Source organism: Acinonyx jubatus, chromosome C2 (assembly GCF_027475565.1).
Source record: "Acinonyx jubatus isolate Ajub_Pintada_27869175 chromosome C2, VMU_Ajub_asm_v1.0, whole genome shotgun sequence".
Lineage (NCBI taxonomy): Eukaryota > Metazoa > Chordata > Mammalia > Carnivora > Felidae > Acinonyx > Acinonyx jubatus.
In genome coordinates, this window is record NC_069384.1 from 147100104 (window position 1) to 147124274 (window position 24171).

Genomic DNA, 24171 nt, shown 5'->3' on the forward strand with positions numbered 1-24171 from the left:
CGGCGTGATTTTTGTTGCTTCACGTCTCTTGGAATATACCTCTGTATCGCCAGGGGATGATGAGTATTCTTAAGAAAAAAAATCAACTTCTCAGTCCCTCTGTATTACCTATTCTATATTTTAATTTTCTTTTTAAAATGTCTTTTTCTGTTTTGATTTATGACCATTTCCCCCCATTTCTTTGGGGAACATTACTGTAATGTAGAACAAATGGGTTCTGGGGTGCTTGGGTGGCTCAATTGGTAAGTGGCCAACTTTGGCTCAGGTCATGCATGATCTTATGGTTCGTGAGTTCGAGCCCTGTGTCGGGCTCTGTGCTGACAGCTGGGAGTCTGGAACCTGCTTTGGATTCTGTGTTTCCCTCACTCTTTCTCCCTCCCCCACTCGCATTCTCTCTCTCTCTCTCTCTCTCAAAAATAAGAAAGAACAAATGGGTAATTGGATGCATATTTATCTACGAGGTAGACAACATTTAATACAGATTACCCAGCTATTTTTCATAATGGAGCTAATTCTTTTTATGAGTTCAGCTATCTGGCAGAGTAACTGTATATCATGCCAGATTTAATGTGAAATGGGTCATTTTCCCAGTGGACCTTCTAAGAACAGTTTGTAATGTGTTTTGACAAGGTTCTGTTTCTTTATTTCTTTTTCTAACCATACTTACTTGTTTTGGGGCAGCCTTAGTCAAAAATTTTTTTTAAACTTCTAATTTTAGGTATACAGAAAAGGTTCAAAAATAGAAGTCTCGTGTACTTTTTACCCAACTTTCTCTGATGTTAGCATCTCATGGGACCATAGTATGGTTAGCAAAGCCGGGAACTAACATTGGTACGGTGTTAACTAAATTACCGAATTTATTTGAATTTTACCACCTGTACCACTGATGTCCTTTTTCTCTTCTAGGCTCTCTTGTTCCACTTTGCTGTTAGGCCTTTTTCTGTTACCTTCTGTCCTTGTCTTTCATGGCCTTGTAATTTCTTAGTTTTTCCTTGGCCTTCGTGGCTTTCATATTTAAAGAGTACTTACCAGGTATTTTGTAGGCTGTCCCTCAACCTGGGTTTTTCCAAGTGTTTCTCATGATTAACATGGAGGAGGTTATGCATTTTTGGCAAGAAAACCACCAGCAAAGCTTTTTAAAATGCTCTATAAAGAGGTTTTGGAGATGTTAGATATAGAAATGACGGTTGAATTTTTAAATTAAAACTGTCGAGGTGAAAGTACCCTGGCTGTTCCAAACTCATGGATCTAACTACCCATTTTTCCAGTTTCTTAAAAAAAAATTGTGTACTTTCCTATTCATGCTGATTACATCTTCCTGGAATAGTGTGTTCTCGAATTCAACCATGAAATTCTTATTCTTTAAAACCTGAGCCCTCCTTCTGGTTCTTCCATAAGCCTTGTCAGCCTAAAGTGCTTGCTGCATTCTCTAATGTGTTAGAAAAATTCCTGTGAAATGTTCTGTCTATAATTACGTCCTGCCCGTTTTGCATTGTTGAATTTTTTTTTTTTTTTTGACATTTAACATGTTTATCTTCCCAGAGTATCCGCTCTCTGACTGTAGGATCATGTCTCTTATATATTTGTATCCCCCTTAGCACTTAGCATAGTGCCTCACCCTTACAGGTACCCAGTAAATATTTGTTGAATGACTAAATTTCTTTCTTTCTTTTTTTTCTTTTTTAAGTTAATTTATTTTGAGAGAGACCAAGACTGCGTGAGCAGGGAGGGGCAGAGAGAGAGGGGGGAGAGAGAGACCTCCAAGCAGGCTCCACACTGTCAGCGCAGAGCTCCACGTGGGGCTTGAACTCAGGAAACTGTGAGATCATGACCTGAGCCAAAACCGAGAGTCGGATGCTTAGCCGACTGAGCCACCCACCCAGGTGCCCCTGAATGACTAAATTTCTACCTAGAGGTTGATGAGCTTAAGAGTAAGCCAAGATAAAGTGCTTCTTTTTCCACAAAACTTTGTTTATTTAAAGTAAACTCTGCCCTCGTTGTGGGGCTGGAACTCCTGATCTCAAGATCAAAAGTCTCATGGTCTACTGACTGAGTCAGCCAGGTGCCTCAAAATGATCTTGTTTTTATAAACAAGTGCTTATGGTGTTTTGTGTGTTGGTGTTTGCATATTTTAAAAAAAATTTTTTTTTAATTTATATTTATTTTGGGGACAGAGAGAGACAGAACATGAATGGGGGGGGGGGCAGAGAGAGAGGGAGACACAGAATCGGAAGCAGGCTCCAGGCTCTGAGCTGTCAGCCCAGAGCCCGATGCGGGGCTCGAACTCACGGACCGCGAGATCGTGACCTGAGCTGAAGTCGGATGCTTAACCGACTGAGCCACCCGGGTGCCCCAGTGTTTCCATATTTTAATTAGAAAGGGTACTGTTGAATTCTTTTTCTTTGTGGTGACAGGTTTTGTAGTGTTCTTTTCTGTCTTCCTTGATTTATAACCTGATAATTGGAGTTATGTCAGGAGACCGATATGTCTCAAAAGGCATCTTTAAAAGGTTTTTTTTCTTTTTTCCAACCACAGATAATGAAACAACCGCCAATTAAATTTGATGCAAAGATACTGCATCTACCAGCATATTCAGGTAGGATTACAAGGCGCTTGTCAAACACATAGACTCTTGGCAGACAGGTATAAATAAGACCTCTAACAGCAAATGGAGTTTTTTTTTAAGTTTATTTAGAGACCGAGACAGAGCATGTGAACAGGGGAGGGGCAGAGAGAGACAGGAGAGAGAGAGAATCCCAAGCAGGCTCCGTACCATCATCGAGAAGCCCAATGTGGGGCTTGAATGCACAAACCGTGAGATCATGACCTGAGCTGAAACCCAAGAGTCAGAGCCACTCAGCGCGCTCCCCCCCCCCCCCCCCCGGCCTGCTTTTTTAAAGCAAATGGAAGATGTTATTTATTTATGAATAGCTACATTCCTGTTTTCTTGCCAACTGGCTATATTCTTGGGGTAGTGCTGTGTGCATTGCAAACAACCTGTAATCCATTTGTGCCATCCTTTGACCGTGCCAAGCTGAGTCTGGGCTGCCCTGTACCCCTGTGGAAGTGAACGTTCCTGTAAAGCTGTGCGGGCCCTTCTCTTGCCCTTCCCTCTCGTAGAGCCCATTGGATTTCCAACATTTATGGTATTCTTGTGGGTACAGAGGGTCGGAGACCACAACGAAGAATTGAGACTCTACTCTAGGGGGTTGACAATGGGGTCAGATGGTTTACTTTTGTGGGGAGGCTGTGGGAATGAAGATACTCAAAGAAGATGGGTTCGGTTTCCTTTCACCTAATGGGAAGTCTTATGTGGGGTGAGCATCAGAAATTCATTTACACCTTAAACTTTGATGTATTTTGTATGATAAAATCTATTTTAAGCTGGTAAACTAGATCTAGAAAAACATTCTTCATCATCGCTGGAGTATAATCCAGGATTTCATATCAAATCAAAGTAAATTCAAAATAAAACATTTGAATTTAAATATACAGTGCCAAATAGAGCCAACCTTAGAGGAGTATTATTTCAAAATAATATTCCTTCCCTTTTCCTCTTTACTCTGAGTTATTTTAGGAAATTATTATTACTGCTTATTTTATTCAAAGATGGAAATTAGCCAAAACTGTGGTCATTTTGGATGGCATCTTGTTGCCCATTTTTGTTTTCTGTTTGTATGTGGTTTGGGCTTGGATCTCCCAGAGGATTTCAACTACTGTATTAACCTGTTACGTTTAACAGTCATTTCATTGGAACTTTTTAACAACTGCACAATTCTTAGCTTTTCCAACATTTTATGGCTAGATCGCTTTATTTATACGAAGGCTATCACTTGCTTTTTTTAAAAAAAAAATTTTTTTTTTCAACGTTTATTTATTTTTGGGACAGAGAGAGACAGAGCATGAACGGGGGAGGGGCAGAGAGAGAGGGAGACACAGAATCGGAAACAGGCTCCAGGCTCTGAGCCATCAGCCCAGAGCCTGACGCGGGGCTCGAACTCACGCACCGCGAGATCGTGACCTGGCTGAAGTCGGACGCTTAACCGACTGCGCCACCCAGGCGCCCCATCACTTGCTTTTTTGTAATACAACTTTCTTGAGTATTTTGTTAAAATCTCGGTTGCAGGATGATTCTCCTTTGGGCATCTTTTAAAGGTGGTTTTCCATTCACATAGAGAAAAAGGGTCCATGGGTAGAAAAGGAGAGGAACCTAGAAGAATAAATAAAAGTAGTGTCCTCTTTGGAGGACTTTATGGTTTTTTTTTTTTTAATTTTTTTTTTTTTTTTTTAACGTTTGTTTATTTTTGAGACAGAGACCGAGCATGAACGGGGGGAGGGTCAGAGAGAGAGGGAGACACAGAATCTGAAACAGGCTCCAGGCTCTGAGCGGTCAGCACAGAGCCTGACGCGGGGCTTGAACTCACAGTCCGCGAGATCATGACCTGAGCTGAAGTCGGATGCTTAACCGACTGAGCCACCCAGGCACCCCGGACTTTATGGTTTTGACATTGTAAATTTATGATTGCCTTTGTCCTCAGCTGCTGAAATTCTGCGTTCCGTTTTTTATTTCTCTTGTAGTGTTTTCAGCAATTTTTTTTTTTTACCTGATACCCACTTTTAATTTGTTCTTTCCTCTCCAGTGGATAAATTAGCATTTCTAAAAGACCAAGATTGGAATGACTTTTTGCAGCAGGTGTGCTCACAGATCGACTCCACTGAGAAGAGCACGGGGGCCTCGCGAGCCAAGCTGAACCTCCTTTGCTATTTGTGTGTCGTGACTGGACACCACGAGGTGGCCACGCGCCTCCTCCATTCACCTCTGGTGGGTAGCTCAGTTGTGAAGTCTCCTTTCGTGGTCCTGGCAGCCTGCCTTTGGCGTGTAGCTTTCGTATTTCTATTAAGATTAAAACAACAGTGCTAAAATACTCACTTGATTTAGGTGCAGTGAAAAAAAAAAAGATTTATCAAGATTATAGGTTTGCCAGAATTTTGTCCAGTCGTTAGATCCGAAAGAAGTTGAGTAGACCGTGATCTTGAACTTTTTCTTTTGTTATACTCTGGCTTGCGTTTTATTTTAACTTGTAATAATTGTAAGATATTTTTCATATCTGAAATCTTAAGACATTAGACCTTGTCATCAGCTGCCAGAATGAGCTGCCCATGTGGAACAAGGCCTGCTTTCCTCGGTTGACCTGGCAAACTCCCGAGATTTCTGATATCACTCTGATAGGAGACCCAGAGTCTCTAAGGCTTTTCTTTCTTTTTCCCCTGCAAATATTTTCTCGGACTGTCTTGGCCATCGGTAAAACCACAGGAATTTGGTAGAGCTTTTGAAGTCTTCCTCAGAAAGGGGTTACAGTGGTCTGGGGCATTGGGGCATTGGGAACTGGCTTGAAAAAATTTAAATTTGTTTGCTTCCAAGATAGTATTGAGGTTACTTGTTTGGTGCTTGGTGTGTGTTTGGGAGCAACGCGGGCATGGGGGCACGTTTATGGAATGTAACTGGGTAGGAGAAACAAAGTAATGTTCTTAGTGTTTATTTTTATCTTGTGTGTTCAGTGCTTTTGCATCTTCCTGAGTAATTGATTATCTCCTAATGCAGGATTCACATTTCAATTGTATACAGGTCTGATTTAACTTAGTCACTTTCTGTGTTATTTCATGAAGGAAATGTACATCTTGTTTTATTCTTTTATTCTAGTTCCAGTTACTAATCCAGCATTTGCGAATAGCTCCAAACTGGGATATGTAAGTAACATTTATATTTAAGTAAATTATTCTTCGTTATTGTAAGTCATTACAACATACATGTTTATCAAAAGCACATGGTCCTAAGTACTTACGTACTGGAGTAATCATTACTGTGAATCCTTGGCAATTTCTATAGGCATCCCAACTGTAAATTTAAAAAGATTTCGGAATAGGCCTTACACTCCAACCCTAGGATTCTATAAACTATACCTGGAAACTTTGTTACTGTTACTCTTTGGCGTATTCTTGATCAGATACTTTACTTTTGATCCCTGTTTTAGTTCTTGCTGCGGAGTTTTCCCTTGCCACTGCATCTTTCTCTGGCGTAATGCCTGACTCCCTTATGATGTTATTTAAAATCTAATGGTATTATGCTCTGTAAACCCCTGATAGAAGTGTATGATATACTTGTTTAGTATGCAGACAGCATACCATTAGGTAAAGTGTTGGAAGGCTCTGGTTTCCAGTTGCCAGGGAGACCTGGCCAGATGATTACTTTTTTCTGAGTCTCTACTTTGTGAAGAGTCTGTGTGGGGTGATGCAGTCGCATGGGTTTCCGATTCACAGACCTGGGTGTGGATCACAGATCTGCCCCCTGGGCAACTGCCATAAGTGCTGAGCCTCAGTTTCCTCAGCTGTAAAATGGGGATAGCATATCTACCTCATAGATTCTTGTTAACTGAATTTTGAGGGGTGCCTGGGTGGCTGAGTGGGTTAAGCATCTTGATTTCAGCTCAGGTCATGATGTCATGGATCGTGGGATCACGCCCCACGTCGGGCTACACACTGACAGCGTGGAGCCTGCTTGGGATTCTGTCTCTCTCTGTCTCTGTCTCTCTCAAAAGAAAGAAGCTTAAAAAAACGGAATGAGATAAATATATGAAATGCCTTGCATAGTGCCTGATTCTTCCTGGGTAGGTAGTAAATGTTGGAGTGTGGAGGCTGCAGTGGTTGTATTTGATATTATCAAGCCTGTTTATCTTCCTGTTAGAGAAGCACATGAAGACATGAAGGTGAAAGGTTTTGTGCAACGTGGTAATGATGGTGAGATAGCAATTATCCTTTGCTGGCAAAATGTGCGGGAAACGAGGTATTCACAAAATCCTTTTTTGGATAATTTTTGTTATGCACCTTCTAGGGTCACTTTCCCAAGGTAAAACCTAGCATTGCAACTAGGATTTTTAGGCTTTTTTGAGTGTGTAAAACTTTGAGAAGGTTTGCGGCGTGCTCACTGAAAAGCCAACAAAACCGAGCACTTTAGCTACAACTTACATTCTTTTATTTTTTTTTATTTTTTTTTTATTTTTGGGACAGAGAGAGACAGAGCATGAACGGGGGAGGGGCAGAGAGAGAGGGAGACACAGAATCGGAAGCAGGCTCCAGGCTCCGAGCCATCAGCCCAGAGCCCGATGCGGGGCTCGAACTCACGCACCGCGAGATCGTGACCCGGCTGAAGTCGGACGCTTAACCGACTGCGCCACCCAGGCGCCCCACAACTTACATTCTTGACTGGGGTGCCCCCTGCTGACTTCTGTTGTTGGGGGGAAACAAAACCTTTTTTAATCTTTTCCAAGTACTGTTGTTTCCCCCTATTTTTTAGCTTGAAGCTTAATTGTAAAACAGCTTGTGTTTGAGGAAAATGATAAAAACTAAGGTAGACACATCCCCTGCTTGGAACCTTCATTTATTGTCTTTGTGCATTCAGACGCCAGTTCCTTCAGTGAGGCCTTCTCTGACCCAGGTCGTATCACCTTAATAGCATGTAGGGTCCTTAGCTGGGGGATTGACCATCACTGTTGAAACGGGTATGTTTATTCCTTGGCTTTTTTTTAGCATATAGGAAAACAAAACAGAATAACACAGAATTTGGTTTCTCTTCCCCTTTTGACATAATGTTTTAGTGTCATTAAATATTTAAGATTTTTTTTTTCAAGGTATGCCTTTTCTTGTCTGCTATGAGTGCCTAATCATTTGATTTGCCCTGTTCCCTATTTTTGGATGATACTATAACACTGCAAATAATATGCTGATGAACATTTTTGTGCTTAACTGTTGGTGCATGTTTGTTTTCTCTTTTTCCCCTTATGGCAGATTCTTAGAAGGAATGAGTAGAAGGCAATAAATAGTTTTGTGACTTCTGATAAATTGCTTAAACATTCTTTACAAACACCGTATCAACATGCATTCCCACTTGGTGTGTATAAAAATGCTCTTTTGTTAGACTTTTCAAAAGCGGAGGGGTGCCTGAGTGTGTCTGTTTAAGTGTCCGACTCTTGGTTTTGGCTCAGGTTGTGTTCTTGTGGTTCATGAGTTCAGACCGTGCATCGGGCTCTGCACAGACAGTGTGGAGCCTGCTTGGGATTTTCTCTCTCTCTCCCTCCCCCTCCCCCTCCTCTGCATACTCTGTCTTACTCAAAATAAATAAACTTAAATAAAAAAAATAACTTTCAACAGTGGATAATTATGAAATTTTGTATCCTTTGCCAATAAACTTTACCAAGGAATATGATACACACATAATAATACATAATATTGTAATTAAGAGACTAGATTAACTGGGAATGTGCATAATACACGTAATGTGAAATTTACCATTTTAGTGTATCTTTAGTGTGCAATTCAGTGGTATTAAGTACATTTACAACGTTGTGCGACTATCACCACTATTCCCAGAACTTTTTCATCATCCCAAACGGAAGCCATTACTCATCGAACAGTAACTCCCCTTTCCCCTCCTAGTTCTGGTAACCTCTCTAATACTCGTTATGAATTTGCCTGTTCTGTGTGTAATATAAGTGGGATCTTCTATTGTCTCTTTGTACCTGGCTTAATTCCCTTATCTTAACGTTTTCGGAGTTCAGCCATGTTTAGCACGTGTCAAAATGCCATTCCTTTTTAATGTTGATTAACATCCAATATATGTTTATGCCACATTTTGTTTGTTTGCATCTGTTGATGGACATTTGGGTTGCTTCTGCCTTGTACTATTGCAAATAATGCTGCTGTGAACATGGGGTACAAATAATCTGTTAGAGTCCCTGCTTTCAGTTATTTTGGGTATATACCTAGGAATGGAATTATTGGATTATTTGGTAATTCTGTCTTTTCATTTATTGAGTAAATATCCTACTGTTTTCCACAGCAGCTGTACTAATTTACATTCCCTCCAGCGGTGCACAAGGGTTCAATTTTCTCCACGTCCTCTTCATCAATTTTTTTTTTAATAGTAGCTATCCTAATGAGTGTGAAGCTGTCATTATAGTTTTGATTTGCATTTTGTTAATGACTAGTAATGTTGGGCATCTTTTCACGACTTATTGGCCATTTGTTTGTCTTCTTTGGAGAAAAGTCTGTTCATGTCCTTTGCCTATTTTCTTTTTCTTTTCTTTTTTTTTCTTTTAAGCTTATTCTGAGAGACAGAGCACATCTGTGAGCGGGGGGAGGGGCAGAGAGAGAGGAGAGAGGATCATAGCACGGAGCCCAGTGCAGGCTCGAACTCACAAGCCATGAGATCACGACCTGAACCAAAATGCAGAGACGGATGCTTAACTGACTGAGCCACCCTGGTGCCCCTCCTTTGCCTATTTTCTAATTGGGTTGTTGTGTGTTGTTGATTAATAAGAGTTCTTTATATATTCTGGATATTAACCCCTTATCAGATTATATGACTTGCAAATTTTTTTCTCCCGTTCTGTGGTTGCCTTTCTTACTCTTGGTAGTGTCCTTTGATGCATAAAAGTTAAATTTTGATGAAATCCAGATTTCCCATTTTTTCTTTTGTTGCCTGTGCTCTTAATGTCATATGCAAGAAATCATTGCCAGATTCAGGGTCTTAAAGCTTTTTATTTCTTCTCAGAGTTTTATGGTTTTAGCTTTTATATTTAGGTTTTTGATCCATTTTGAGTTAATTTTTGTATATAGTGTTAGGTAAGGGTCTAACTTCATTCTTTTGCACGTGTATATCCAGTTTTCCTAGCACCATTTGTTGAAAGGGCTACTTTCCCCCCATTGAATGGTATGGCATCCTTGTCGGTAATCCTTTGACGAAATGTGTGAGGGTTTATTTCAGGGCTGTCTGTTCCATCCCATGAGTCTATATATCAGTCTTTATGCCAGGACCACCGTGTCTTGATTACCACAGTTTTGTAGTAAATTGTGCAGTCAGGAAGCGTGAGACCTCTAACTTTGTTCTTCTTTTTCAAGATTATTTTGCCTGTTTGGGGTCCTTTGGGACCCTTTTGAATTTTAGGAAGGACTTTTCTAATTTTTGGCCTAAGTTTGGCACTTGAATAAAGTAAATGGTCATCATCAATTTTTTAAATACCGTTTCTTTATTTGTGAATTCTTGGCCCTACTTTACCTTTTGGTTGATTGGATTTCATTTGTTTTCATTAGTCTTTTTTTTTTTTTTTTAAGATGTCTCAGAGGCTCTGCTTCTGTAGTCGTTGCCTCCTCAGAACTTTCTGTCCAGTGTTAGGGCTCAGGAAGAGGGGGCTGAATGAGACCTTCTTGTGCCCCCAGGCCTTGCTCACCCCTATGTCGGGCTTCAGAGTTTTCTCGCTGTCTCCTGTCAGCACACCCCCTAAGACTCGGATGCCAACCTTCTTCCTCTGCTTCCATGGGAGTAGTTTGATTTTTGTTTTTCAGTGCCTGCATTTTTCTTTTGATCCCAGGCCTGCAAAACTTTACTGGAATGTGCCTACGTATTGCATTTTACTAATTTGTGTTGGCAATTTTTTAAGTGCTTCAGCCTTTCTTTAGCTTCCCTATTTCTTTATGATTTCTTCGTCTGTGTTTCATCCTTTTTCTGCTCCTGAAACTCCTATAGGATGGGTGTGGGATTTCCTGTCTCTTGACTCTTCATTTTCTTTTGCTTTTCTTGCTCCCTTTTGTTGAGATAGTTCACATACTGTAAAATTCACCTTTTCTGTTTGTTTTTATTTTTATTATTTTTTTTCTGTTTGTTTTTATTAAGAGTTTATTTTCTAGAGCAGTTTTAGGCCCGCAGCAACATTTAGAAGAAGGTACAGAGATCTATACTTCCTGCCTCCACACATGCATAGCCTTCCCCATTATCAACACCCCCTACTAGAGTGGTACATTTGCTACAACTACATTGTTAAACCTGCACTGGCATGTTACAATCACCCAAAATTCATAGTTTATACTTCCCTCTTGGTTTTATACCTTCCATGGATTTGGACAAATGACATATATTGTCATTATGTGATCATACAGAGTGTTTTCATTGCCCTAAAAATCTGTGTTCCACCTATTCACCCCTCTGACCGTCGCTCAACTTTTTACTTTGTCCATAGTCTTGTCTTTTCTCCAGAATCCCTACTTGGAACCCTACGATGTTGGTACCCTACACTATGTGGACTTCAGATGGGCTTTTTTAAGATTTCTCCATCTCTTTTCATGGCTTGACAGCTCCTTTCTTTTTAGTGCCAAATAGCACATCGTCTGCATGTACCACAATGTGTTTATTCACATGCTGAAGGGCATCCTGGCTGCTTCCAGGTTTAGCAGAATATGTGAATAAAGCTGCTGTTAACACCGTGTGGACATACGCTTTCAACCCCTGTGGCTAAGTACCAAAGGACCAAGGAGCAGGACTCCTGGACTGTGTGTTAGGAGTAGGTTTAGTTTTGTGAGAAACTCCCAAATTGTCTTCCTCTTCCAAAGGGGCTCTGCCATTTCGTATCCCACTGATGACAAATGAGAGTTCCTGTTGCTCCCATAGCTTTGCTAATGTTTGGTCTTTGCCAGTGTTTTGGATTTTGGCCATTCTTCTTGGTGTGTAGTGGCATATTGTTTTAATTGGCATTTCCCTGATGACCTATGATGTGGAGCATTTTCTCATAGGTTTATTTGCCATCTGTTTATCTTCTTTGTTGAGGTGTTGTTAAGATCTTTGGCTTGTTTCTTCATTGGGTTGTTTTCTTATTGTTGAATTTTTGATGTTTATTTTTGAGAGAGACAGAGTGTGAGTGTGGGAGGAGCAGAGACAGGGAGACACAGAATCCAAAGCAGGAGCTGTCAGCACAGAGCCCGACATGGGGCTCAGACTCGGGAACAGCAAGATCATGACCTAGGCCGAGGTCGGACGCTCCGCTGACTGAGCCCCCCGGGCGCCCCTCTTACTGTTGAGTTTTAAAAGGTCTTTGTGCATTTTGAAAGACTGTCTTTTATCAAGTATGTCTTTTGCAAATGATTTCTTCCAGTCCTGGCTTATCTTCTCATTCTCTTGACGTTATCTTTTGCAGAATAGAAATTTTTATTAAACATTTTTTTAACGTTTATTTTTGAGAGAGAGAGACACAGTGTGAGTGGGGGAGGGGCAGAGAGAGAGAGTGAGAGAGAGAGAGGAAGACACAGAATCTGAAGCAGGCTTCAGGCTCTGAGCTGTCAGCACAGAGCAGGGCTCGACCCCACAAACTGTGAGATCATGACCTGAGCTGAAGTTGGACGCTTAACTGACTGAGCCACCCAGGTGCCCCTAGAAATATTTATTTTAAATAAAGTCAAGCTTATTAATTATTTCTTTCATGGACTGTGCTTTTGATGGTTGTATCTAAAAGGTCATTGCCATACCTAAAGTTACGTAGGTTTTTTCCTGTGTTAGCTTATAGTAGTTTAAAATTTTTTTCTATTAAAAAAGTTTTTTTTAATGTTTATTCTTGAGAGAGAGAGCGAGCGAGCGCGTGCGCGAGCAGGGGAGGGGCAGAGACAGAGGGAGATGCAGAATCTCAAGCAGGCTCCAGGCCCTGAGCGGTCAGCACCGAGCCCGACGCAGGGCTCTCAAACCCACAGACTGCAAGATCATGACCTGAGCTGAAGTTGAATGTCCAACCGACTGAGCCACCCAGACGCCCCACATCTAGTAGTTTTATACTTTGGCATTTTACACTTAAGTTGATCTGTTTTGAATTTTTGTGAAGTGAATAAGATCTGTGTCTAGATTCCTTTTTTTTTTCATGTTGTGCAATTATGCTACCGCCATTTGTTGAAAAGACCATCGTTGCTCCATTGTACTGCCTTTGCTCCTTTGTCGTAGATCCTTTGATTCTATTTATGTGAGTCTATTTCTTCTGTATTCTCTTTCATTGACCTTTTTGTTTATTCTTTTGTTAATACTACACGGTCTTGATTAACTGTAGCTTTATAGTGAATCTGGAAGTCAGGGGTTATCAGTCCTCCAACTTTGTTCTTCTAAAGTGTCGTGTGAGCTATTTTGGATCTTACACCTCTCTGTATAAACCTTAGAATCAGTTTGTCAGTATCCACAAAATAACTTGCTGGGATTCTTTTTTATTTTTTATTGACATGAACATTTTATTACGAGTTGCACTTCCTTGAGTACATTCTGTTTTTTTTTTTTTTTTTGTTTCAGGAAGATAATTTAGTGATTCATCACTTAAATATAACACCCAGTTCTCATCCCGACAAGTGCCCTCCTTAATGCCCATCACCCATTTGGCCCATCTCCAACCCACCACTCTTCCAACAATCCTCAGTTCTCTGTATTTAAGAATCTCTTATAGTTTGCCTCCCTCTCTCTTTTTATCTCTTTTTTCCTTCTCTTCCCCTATGTTCATCTGTTTTGTTGTTAAATTTCACATATGAGCGAAAACCTAAGGTATTTACCATTCTCTGACTTATTTTGCTTAGCATAATATACTCTGGTTCCATCCAAGTTATTGTGAATGGCAAGATTTCATTGCTTTTGATTGCCGAGTAATATTCTGTTGTATGTATATACCATATCTTCTTTATCAGTTCATCACTTGATGGACACTTGGGCTCTTTCCATACTTTGGGCATTGTTGATAGTGCTGCTGTAAACATTGAGGTGAATGTGCCCCTTTGAATCAGCATTAAAAATTTTTTTTAATGTCTTATTTATTTTTGAGACAGAGATAGGGCATGAGTGGGGGAGAGGTAGAAGGAGAGGGGGACACGGAATCTGAAGCAGGCTCCAGGCTCTGAGCTGTCAGCACAGAGCCCGACACGGGGCTCGATCCCATGAACTGTGAGATCATGACCTGAGCCGAAGTTGGATGCTTAACCAGCTGAGCCACCCACGTGCACCCGAAACAGCATTTTTGTATCCTTTGGATAAACACCTAGTAGTGCAATTGCTGGGTCATAGGGTAGCTGTATTTTTAATTTTTTGAGGAAGCTCCATACTGTTTTCCAGAGTTACTGCACCAGTTTGCATTCCCACAAGCAGTGCTAAAGGGTTCTCCTTTGCATCCTCACCATCATCTGTTGTTGTCTGAGTTGTTAACTTGAGCCATTCTGATAGGTGTGAGGCGGTGTCTCATTGTGGTTTTGATGTGTATTTCCTTGATGCTGAGTGATGTGGAGTATCTTTTCATGTGTCTGTTAGCCATCTGGATGTCTTCTTTGGAAAAGCGTTTGTCTTTTGCCCATTTCTATACTGGGTTATTTGTTTTTCTGGTGTTGAGTTTGGTAAGTTCTTCATAGATTTTCTATGCTAACCCTTTGTCTGATACGTCATTTGCAAATATTTTCTCCCATTCTGTTGCCTTTTAGTTTTGTTGATTGTTTCCTTTGGTGTGCAGAAGCTTTTTACCTTGATAAAAAATTCATTTTTGCTTTTGTTTCCATTGCCTCAGGAGACATGTCAAGTAAGACATGTCAAGAAGTTGCTGTGGCCAGGGTCAAGGAGGTGGTTGCCTGCTTTCTCCCCTAGGATTCTGATGGTTTCCTGCCTTACATTTAGGTCTTTCATCCATTTTGAATTTATTTTTGTGTATGGTGTGAGAAAGGGGTCCAGATTCATTCTTCGGCATGTCGTTGTCCATTCTCCCAGCACCATTTGCCAAAGACACTGTCTTTATTCCATTGGATACTCTTTCCTGCTTTGTCGAAGATTAGTTGGCCATACGTTTGTGGGTCCATCTGGGCTCTCTGTTGTGTTCATAGATCTATGTGTGTCTGTTTTTGTGCCAGTACCATACTGTCCTGATAATTACAGCTTTGTAATACAGCTTGAAATCCAGAATTGTGATGCCTCCAGCTTTGATTTTCTTTTTCAACATTACTGTAGCTATTCGGGGTCTTTTCTGGTTCCATACAAATTTTAGAATTGTTCTAGTTGTGTGAAGAATGCTGGTGTTATTTCAATAGGGATTACGTTGAATGTATAGATTGCTTTGGGTAGTATCGACATTTTCACAGTATTTCTTCTGACAGTTCGTGAGCGCAGAATGTTTTTCCATTTCTTCGTGTCCTCTTCAGTTTCTTTCATAAGCTTTCTATAGTTTCCAACTTACAGATGTTTTACATCTTTGGTTAGATTTATTCCTAGGTATCTGATGGTTTTGGTGCATTTGTAAATGGGAATGATTCTTTGATTTCTCTTTCTGCTGCTTCATTAATGGTGTATAGAAATGCAACCGATTTCTGTGTTCATTTTATGTCCTGCGACTTTGCTGAATTCCCATATCAGTTCTAGTAGTTTTTTGATGGAGTCTTTTGGGTTTTCCATGAGGAATATCATGGCATCTGCAGGGAGTGACAATTTGACTTCTTCCTTGACAATTTAGATGCCTTTTATTTCATTTTGTTGTCTGATGGCTGAGGCTAAGGCTGCCAACACTGTGTAGAATAACAGTGGTGAGAGTGGACATCCCTGTCGTGTTCCTGACCTCAGTGGGAAAAGCTCTTAGTTTTTCCCCAGTGAGGATATTAGTTGTGGGTCTTTTGTATATGGCCTTTATGATCTTGAGGTATGTTTCTTCTATTCCTGCTTTCTTGAGGGTTTTTTATCAAAGGATGCTGTGTTTTGTCATACACCTTTTCCGTGTCTGTTGAGAGGATCATGTGGTTCTTATCCTTTCTTCCATTAATGTGTATCACATTGATTTGTGGACATTGAACCAGCCCTACAGCCTAGGAATAAATTCCACTTGATCATGGTGAATAAATCCCACTTGGTCGTTCTTTTAGTGTATTGTTGGATCCTTTTGGCTAGTAGCTTTTTGAGGAGTTTGGCATCTACGTTCATCAGGGATATAGGCCTGTAGTTCTTTTTATTGGGATCTGTCTGGTTTTGGCATCAAGATAATGCTGGCCTCATAGAATGAGTTTGGAGGTTTTCCTTCCTTAACTTGGTAGGACTTTGGAAGTATATCGAATCTCGATCATGTTGGGAAGAACTCACATCGGGATAATAGAGTCTTTTGATCCGTGAACATGTAATACCTTTCTAGTCTTAGTTCTTGGATTTCATTAATCATAGTTTTGTACTTAATCATATAGATCTTGTACATATATCGTTAGATTCACAAGGATTTCATTTTTGGGTGTTGATGTAAATGGTATTGTGTTTTGTATTTCAAATACATATTTTTTAACGTTTTTTATTTTATTTTTGAGAGTCACAGAGACGGAGTGCGAGCTGGGGAGGGACAGAGGGAGAGGGAGACACAGAATCTGAAGCAGGCTGCAGGCTCTGAGCTGTCAGCACAGAGCCCGATGCGGGGCTTGAACCCACGAACCGTGAGATCATGACCTGAGCTGAAGTCGGCCGCTTAACCGACTGAGCCACCGAGGCACCCTGTTTTTTATTTCAAACTCCACTTGTTAATTGCTAGTATATAGGGAAGTGATTGACTTCTAGATGTTAACCTTGTATTCTGCACCTTGTCATAATCCGTAGTTCCTATGGTTTTTTTCCTTTTTTTTTTTTTTTGGCTTGGGAGTGGGATGGGGGGGTCATTGGTTCTTTAAGATTTTCTATAATCACATCTTATGTGAACAAAGAACTTTATTTCTTCCTTCTTAATCTGTCTACCTTTTATTTCTTGTCCTACTACATTAGCTAGAGCGTTTAGTATGACATTGAGGAATGGTGGTGAGAGGCAACAGCCTTGATTTTAGTGGGAAAATCTTGAGTTTCCCAGATTTAAGTAGGACGTTGACTCTAGGTTTTTTGTAGATAGTCTTTACCAAGTTGAAAAAATTCCCCCTCTATTTCTAGTTTACTGAAAGCTTTTTAACATAAAGGGGTGTTAGATTTTTGTCAAATGCTTTTTCTTCATCTCTTAGATTCTGTGTTTTTTTAGTTTGTAGATGTGATGACAATTGTCTTTTGAAAACCCGATGTTAAATGGTTTTTAGCATATTCACAAAGTTGTGTGACCACACCACTATCTAATTTCACAATATTTTCATCACCCAGTGAAACCCCATGTCCATTGCCCCTTTTCCCTTGGTCCCTGCAAACCACTAATCTACTTTCTGACTGTAGCTTTACCCATTCCGTATATTTTGTATAAGTGAAATACACAAAATGTGATGTGTGTGTGTGTCTGTCCTCTTTCACTTAGCATATGGTTTATCAGTACTTCATTTCTTTTAGTGTTTGAGAGAGAGGGAGAGAGAGAGAGAGAGAGAGAGAGAGAGAGGCAGAGGCAGTGAGAGGGAGACACAGAATCCAAAGCAGGCTTCAGGCTCTGAGCTGTCAGCACAGAGTCAGATGCGGGGCTTGAACCATGAACCATGAAATTGTGACCTGAGGCAAAGTTGAACGCTTAACTGACTGAGCCACCCAGGTGCCCCTGTACTTCAGTTTTTTTTTTTTTGCTTTTTTGTTTTTTTTTTTTTAACATTTATTCATTTATGAGAGAGAGAGCATGCACGCTGGAGCCAGGGAGGAGCAGAGGGAGAGGGAGACAGAATCCAAAGCCAGTTCTGGGCTCTGTGCTGACAGCTCAGAGCCCGGATGTGGGGCTCCAAAGTCGGACGCTTAACTGACTGGGCCGCCTAAGGGCCCGCTGCATCAGTCTTTCTATGACTGGATAGTATTCCATTGTACAGATAATACAACATCTTGATTATCCATTCTTGATGAACACTTAGGTTGTTTCCAAATTTGGCTGTTGAGAATGATGCTGCTGTGAACATTTTCACACAAGGTTTTATGTGGACGTATTTTTTTCACGTCTCTTGGATGTATACCTAGTAGTGGAATTGTTGGGTCCTGTGGTAATTCTTCAAGCTTTTGAAGAACTTCCAGACTCTTTCAGTGTTCTTCCTTGGTTTTATCTTTGAGTTTTCAAGTTTGATGTTTATCCCTGCTCATCTTATTCTGGAGAATCTCTATTGTATTTGAACACTCATATTACATTTTGGTTTTCACTTTCATGTTCTGGTTGACCCTTTTCTCTAACCGCTTGTATTTGGCTTATTTGTGTACGTTTGAATTTGAGGATAAATTGTAGGATTATAAAAATTCTGTTTTGGAACAGAATTTAGGGTTAAGTATAATAACAAATATTCAGGGTTAAACATTAGGATTGTATAAGTTACATTCTTATCTCCTCGGCCTGTAGGTCGGGTCTTATTTTTCATCACGGTCTTGCTTTTTAATGTTGCTCGTTCCTCAGATCCTTAGTGGTCTTCGGGACTGAGTTTGTTGTACGAGTAAACGGTTAAACTGATTGGGATAGAAGTTGGCGATACCAGTTTTCTCTGTGCTTCTCTAAGTCTGTTTCTCCAGCAACTTTTTTTTTTTTTCCGATTTTTATTTAAATTCTAGCTAGTTAACATAGAGTGTAATACTGGTCTCAGGAGTACAATTTGGCATTTCCTCATTTACGTATAACACTCCATGCCCATCATCAGTGCCCTCCTTGATACCCACCCTTGATTTAGCACCCCCCCCACCCGTCTCTCCCCATCAGCCCTCAGTTTGTTCTCTGTAGTTAAGAGTCTCTTCTGGTTTGCTTCCCTCTTTCTTTCTTTCCTTACTGTATGTTCATCTGTTTTTTAAACTCCACGTATGAGTGAAATCATACGGTATTTGTCTTTGACCGACTTATTTCGCTTAGCATGATACACTCTCGCTTCATCCACATTGTTGCACATGGCAACATTTCATTCTTTTTGATGGCTGTGTAATCTTCCATTGTGCATATATACCACTTCTTCTTTACCCGATCATCACTTGTTAGACATTTGGGCTCTAGTTTGCATACTGTTGATAATGCTGCTATAGACGTTAGGGTGCGTGTGCCCCTTTGGATCTGTATTCTCATATCCTTTGGGTAAATATCTAGTGGTGGAATTGGCAGCAGCTTTTTTAAAGGGAGAGCTGACGCGTGAGTGGTGATGCCTGTTGACTGATGGACTTGTATGTTGGGAGCCCAGCTGGCTGGAGAGCAGGCGGGCAAGCCGTGGGCCTCTTGAGGAGTTGCGAGGATGGGTTTTTCTTGGGGACGGAACTGGCTTTCCTGCATTAACCCCCTTTTCTGCTCTACTATCTGGTGTAGAGGACAGCGGTCTCAGGTCCCCATATCTACATCTGTTTCCCACCTCAGGGTAGATTGCTTACCATAGGAATAATTTTCCATTTTTATCCTGGAGACCAGGGCTGCAGGGTTTATTCTGTGTTACCAAGGAGGGAGATGGGAAGGCAGCAGGACCTGGTTGGCTCACTTGTTCATTGTGTAGGTCTGCAATCTGGTGACTGTCCAGTGGCTCGTCCTTGCCTTCTCTTTCAGTTGACTCAACCTCTGGGGCTTCCTTGGGAATATCTGTCTTTATCTGTGGTTCTTAGGGAGTTCTTCTATTCATCTTCTGTCAATATGATTTCATCTGTGCTGGTCACCCGGGATTTCCTTGTACGTTTTGGTCCACTTTCAGTCCTTCTTTCTGTTTACAGAAGATTTAATTATACATTTAAAAAAAATTGTTTATTTTTGAGAGAGAGAGAGGGAGGGAGAGGGAGGCACGGAGGAGAGGGAGACACAGAACATGAAGCAGGTTCCAGGCTCTGAGCTGTCAGCACAGAGCCTGATGCAGGGCCTGAACTCACGGACCGTGACATCATGACCGGAGCTGAAGTTGGATGCCCAAGTGACTGAGCCACCCAGGCACTGCTGGTTATCATTTAATTATAAATTTGGTTTTCATTTATCAGACCCTTGAGAGAACAGAAAGGTGCGTGTCCGTGTCCAGTCTGCTACATAAAGCAGCAAAATGTCTCCTTGGTTTCACTTTTATTTCTGTCGATTATGATTATGAATGATCGGTGTTTTCAATTTTCATTTGACACATCAGACATACAGAAGTGCTTCTGAGTTTACGAGTATTTAGGTTTTTTTGCTTTATATTTCTTGTTGCACTTTTATAACATAGTATGTTCTGTATAATTTCTGCCTTTGGGGATTCTGTGGATTTATCTTTGTGGTCTAATATAAAATCATTCTTAAAAATGTTATTAATGTAGTGGTAATAATAGTTAACCCACACAGCACATATTACATGTCAGACGACATGGTAATTTCTTGGCAAGGATTATCTCCTTTGATTCTCTGAGCACCTTGATTGGGTACATACTGTAGTCAGTCCATCAAAGTAACCAGGGACATGAAGGATGAGTCAGTAACCCAAGGAACTGTCCTTCCTTCTTCCTCATGGTGGGGTCAAGGCTAGGCCCAGCACATTTCATTTCAGGGTGATAAACACCACCCTATACTGCTTCTCATTGAATAAGTGTGGTCCCTGTTGGTAGATTGTAGTAAGTTTGGTATATACATTTGTTACTTTGACCTTCATAGTTTTATTATGGATGCTTGTATGTATGTATGTGTTCATGTGGCCTTCTTGCTGTGCTTGGAAGAGAAGCAGGTTGAATTTCCCCACTATTCTTGGGTTAACTTTTAATTCTTTGTTCCATGGTGTATAACGATGCCCTTTGTAGGTTGTACTGCTTTTTCTTACAAGGGATCTTTTTCTCAATGATGTTAGCCCTAATTTTTTTTTTTTTTTTGAGATTTATATTGGAAACCCTGTTCCACTTTTGTTTACCATGTACAGTCCTATATTTATCCACTCCTTTTCCACTAACATCTTTAGTTACCTTGTTTTAGGTGTCACTGTCCTATTCATTCAGCAAACGTTTATTGGTGCCTACTTGATGTGAGGTGTACTGTCTTGGGGCTTGCGGGGTTGGGCAAGACAAAGTCTTGCATTTGTGGACCTTCTAGGCTGGTAGGGGACACAGATAATAAACAAACCCAAGAAGGAACTGGAGCATTTTGGATCTGCTCTAATGTAACAACTAGCTGTATGTGGTTATTAAAGTTTACATTTAAAAGTAATTTAAAATTTTTTTTACTTGTATCAGCCATATTTTAAGTGCTCACTAGTCACATGTATGTGATGGATACTGTATTGAACAGTGTAGATAGGTGACGTGCCTGTCACTGCAGAAAGGTTATTGGTCAGTGCAGATGCTGTCCTGAGTATGGGGACACTTGTGAGGTACAGGGTATTGGGACTCCAGGGGTGCCTGAAATGGTGATATTTAAACAAGGGGCTGATTATGTGAAGAAGCCAGTTTTTTGAGGGCATCATATGTAGATATAGTTGTATGTAAGTATTTGGTATAGACTAAGGAATGTTTTGTTACTTTAAATAGTTGATAGTTCAAAACTATAAGGGTTTTAAGATAGTCTGTTTTTTTTCTTTTTCTGATAGGAGTGGTTTCTGGTGAGATTGGTGAAAACATTTAGCACATTGTAATACATTTTTCTTTTACTTGAATAAATCTTGTAGGCATTATTTAATTTTGTAGAATGAAAAAACAATTTAGTGTTTCATGAGTACTTTGGGCTTGTCTTTGAACTAAGATAAAGTAAGTTTTTGCTCTGCGTCCTCTAATTCATTAGTCAGTTTCTGATAATAAGCATTTGTGTTTTAATTGTAAAAAAAATTCAGAAGTTAATCCATCTCCCCCTTGAAATTTTACACGTTTGGAAATTGAAGCATAATTGACTTGGCCTTGGTCACAAAATGGGTTGGTGGCAGAGCACTGACTGGATGCTTTTCCTTGTAACTTCTGGTCCAATGTCCTACCAATTTTTTTTTTTTCTTGCAAATTGATCACTTTTAAAGTATAATTTAAGACAATCTCCTCAACACATGGTGTTGGGAAAACCGGATAGCTCCATGGAAAAGAATGAAACTGGACCACTTTCTTACACCATACACAAAAATAAATTCAAAATGGGTGAATGGTCTAAATGTGAGAACCGAAACCATCAAAATCCTAGAAGAGTGCACAGGCAGTGATGTCTCTGACGTCGGGGAAAGCATCATTTTTCTAGATCTGTCTCCTGAGGCAAGGGAAACAGAAGCAAAAATAAACTGTTGGGACTACATCAAAATAAAAGGCAACCTGTGGAATGGATAGAAGATATTTGCAAATGACATATCAGTGTCAGTATCCAAAATAATATAAAGAACTTGTACAAGTCAACACCCAGGAAACAAGTAATCCAATTATTTGTGGGCAGAAGACGTGAACAGACATTGCTCCAGAGAAGACATCCACATGGCCAACAGACCTATGAAAAGATGCTCAACATCACTCATCATCAGGGAAATGCAAATCAAAACTACGAGATATCAACTCACACCTATCAGAATGGCTTAAAATAAAAAACACAAGAAACAACAGGTATTGACGAGGATGTAGAGAAGAAGGAAGCCCTGTACACCGTTGGGAATGCAAACTGGTGCAGCCACTGTGGAAAACAGTATGGAGGTTCCTCAAAAATTGAAAACAGGACTACCCCACGATCCAGTAATCACACTAGTGGGTATTTATGCAAAGAATAACACTAATTCAGAGGGATACGCACACCCCTATGTTCATAGCAGCATTATTTGCAATAGCTGAATTATGGAGGCAGCTCAAGTGTGCATACATAGGTGAATGGGTAAAAAAGATGTGGTATATATTCACAATGGCATATTACTCAGCCATAAAAAGAATGAAATCTTGCCATTTGCAACAGCATGGATGGAGCTAGAGTATAATGCTAGGGAAATAAGCCAGAGAAAGGTAAATATCATATGATTTCACTTGTATGTGGAATTTTAAGAAACAAATGAGCAAAGAAAAAAGACAAACCAAGAAACAGACTCTTAAACTGTAGAGAACAAATTAATGGTTAGTTGAGTGGGGAGTTGGGTGGGGAGATGGGTGAAATAGTGGATGGGGATTAAGGAGTGCACTTGTCATGATGGGCAATGGGTGATTTATGGAATTGTTGAGTTACTGTTGTATACCTGAAACTTCCATAATGTTGACTAAGGAATTAAAATTTAAAAAGCAGTATACTCTTTTTATTTAGAGGCAGAATACTAATCATACAAATAACCTAGGACTTTTTCAGTTTGTATATGGTTAAGACATGTGAATGGCTAATTCAAGAAGTGTTGAAATCCGTTAGAATTATGTCTGTATGTTAGAGTTCTGACAACATAAACACTTTCCTGTGGCTCTTCTCTCAGTGTGATTTGTTTCCCTCCATGGGTCCTGTGTAGCTTAAGAACCAGAAAAGCAGAGGTTCTCTGGCTGACATGAACACTGATTAGCCCAGAGAATGTGCAAGCATCAATAAGAATATGGTTCTCAAAAAAAAAAAAAAAAGGAAAAAGAATACGGTTCTTATCAACTCACACATTCAACCATTTTTTCCGAATTAAAAAAAAATCTTATGACTAATTTCTCCATGAAATAAAATTTTCCACCTGAAAATGATATTTAGTAATTTATCAACCTTATTTTCTGTTGGATAATGAAACAGAAACTTCACTAAAACTAGTAGTTTTTGGGACAATATGTATAGGATCCATGATTATAAAAATTACTGTAGAAGTGGATATATAAATGTTTAACTGTTCTGATATTTTATCTCTTATGTATACAATCATTGGCCTAACAAGTAGAACATAACCTTCAGCCAAATACTGCTCTACTCAGAAATAAAATGGTTAATTACATTTTCCTTCTCCTCTCTGGTTAAGGCCTTTCAGAATTTTTATTTTGCATTTTCTAGTAAAGCACAACTTGTTCAGCTTTAGTCACATCACAACCGGTTCTGCAGAGGGCATTGCTGTTCATGTTTCCTGTACGTGAGCGTGCGTTTCTTGGGGCCATATTCATGGGAGAGTACATGCCTACCCCAGCACATCCCATTTTTATTTTATGTTAATGCTCATAATTGTGTGATGTTACTTGGTTTCCTAGTTCTCCTCAGACCTTATTTTTCTCCATTTACAGACGGGCCAAGGTTGCTCGGGTGATTGGTTTACTGGCCTCACACACAACTGAGCTCCAGGAAAATACACCTGTTACTGAGGTAAGTCTCTTTTATTACTGAAATGTTATGAATGGCAAAAAAAAAAAAAAAAGATCATTTCTGATTTTGTGATTTAGAACATGCAACTTTCGTTGACCTTCACGTAAGTTTTTCTTTGTGGAGTTGTGGCATTTGTAAAATAGGCTCAGTAGGCCCTTAGGCTTAAACATAGCCACACATTTGCAACCTGTTCTGTTATTAAAGGTGACATGGCAGAGTTAAAATGCTT

At 40.1% G+C, this 24171-nt stretch overlaps 1 protein-coding gene across 15 annotated transcripts in view; it reads left to right on the plus strand.

The window, feature by feature from the left end:
* Nucleotides 1–24171, plus strand: part of ULK4 (unc-51 like kinase 4) — a 571462-nt gene that overhangs the window by 32959 nt on the left and 514332 nt on the right. For all 15 annotated transcript variants that reach the window (XR_008298071.1, XM_053221605.1, XM_053221617.1 and 12 more), the window contains 4 exons: nt 2536–2596; nt 4641–4822; nt 5702–5748; nt 23864–23942. Coding sequence is in view for 14 of the 15 variants with exons in the window: in XM_053221605.1 (XP_053077580.1) it covers nt 2536–2596; nt 4641–4822; nt 5702–5748; nt 23864–23942 (369 nt within the window). In the remaining variant the exon portion in view is untranslated. The remainder of the gene's footprint in view (nt 1–2535; nt 2597–4640; nt 4823–5701; nt 5749–23863; nt 23943–24171) is intronic.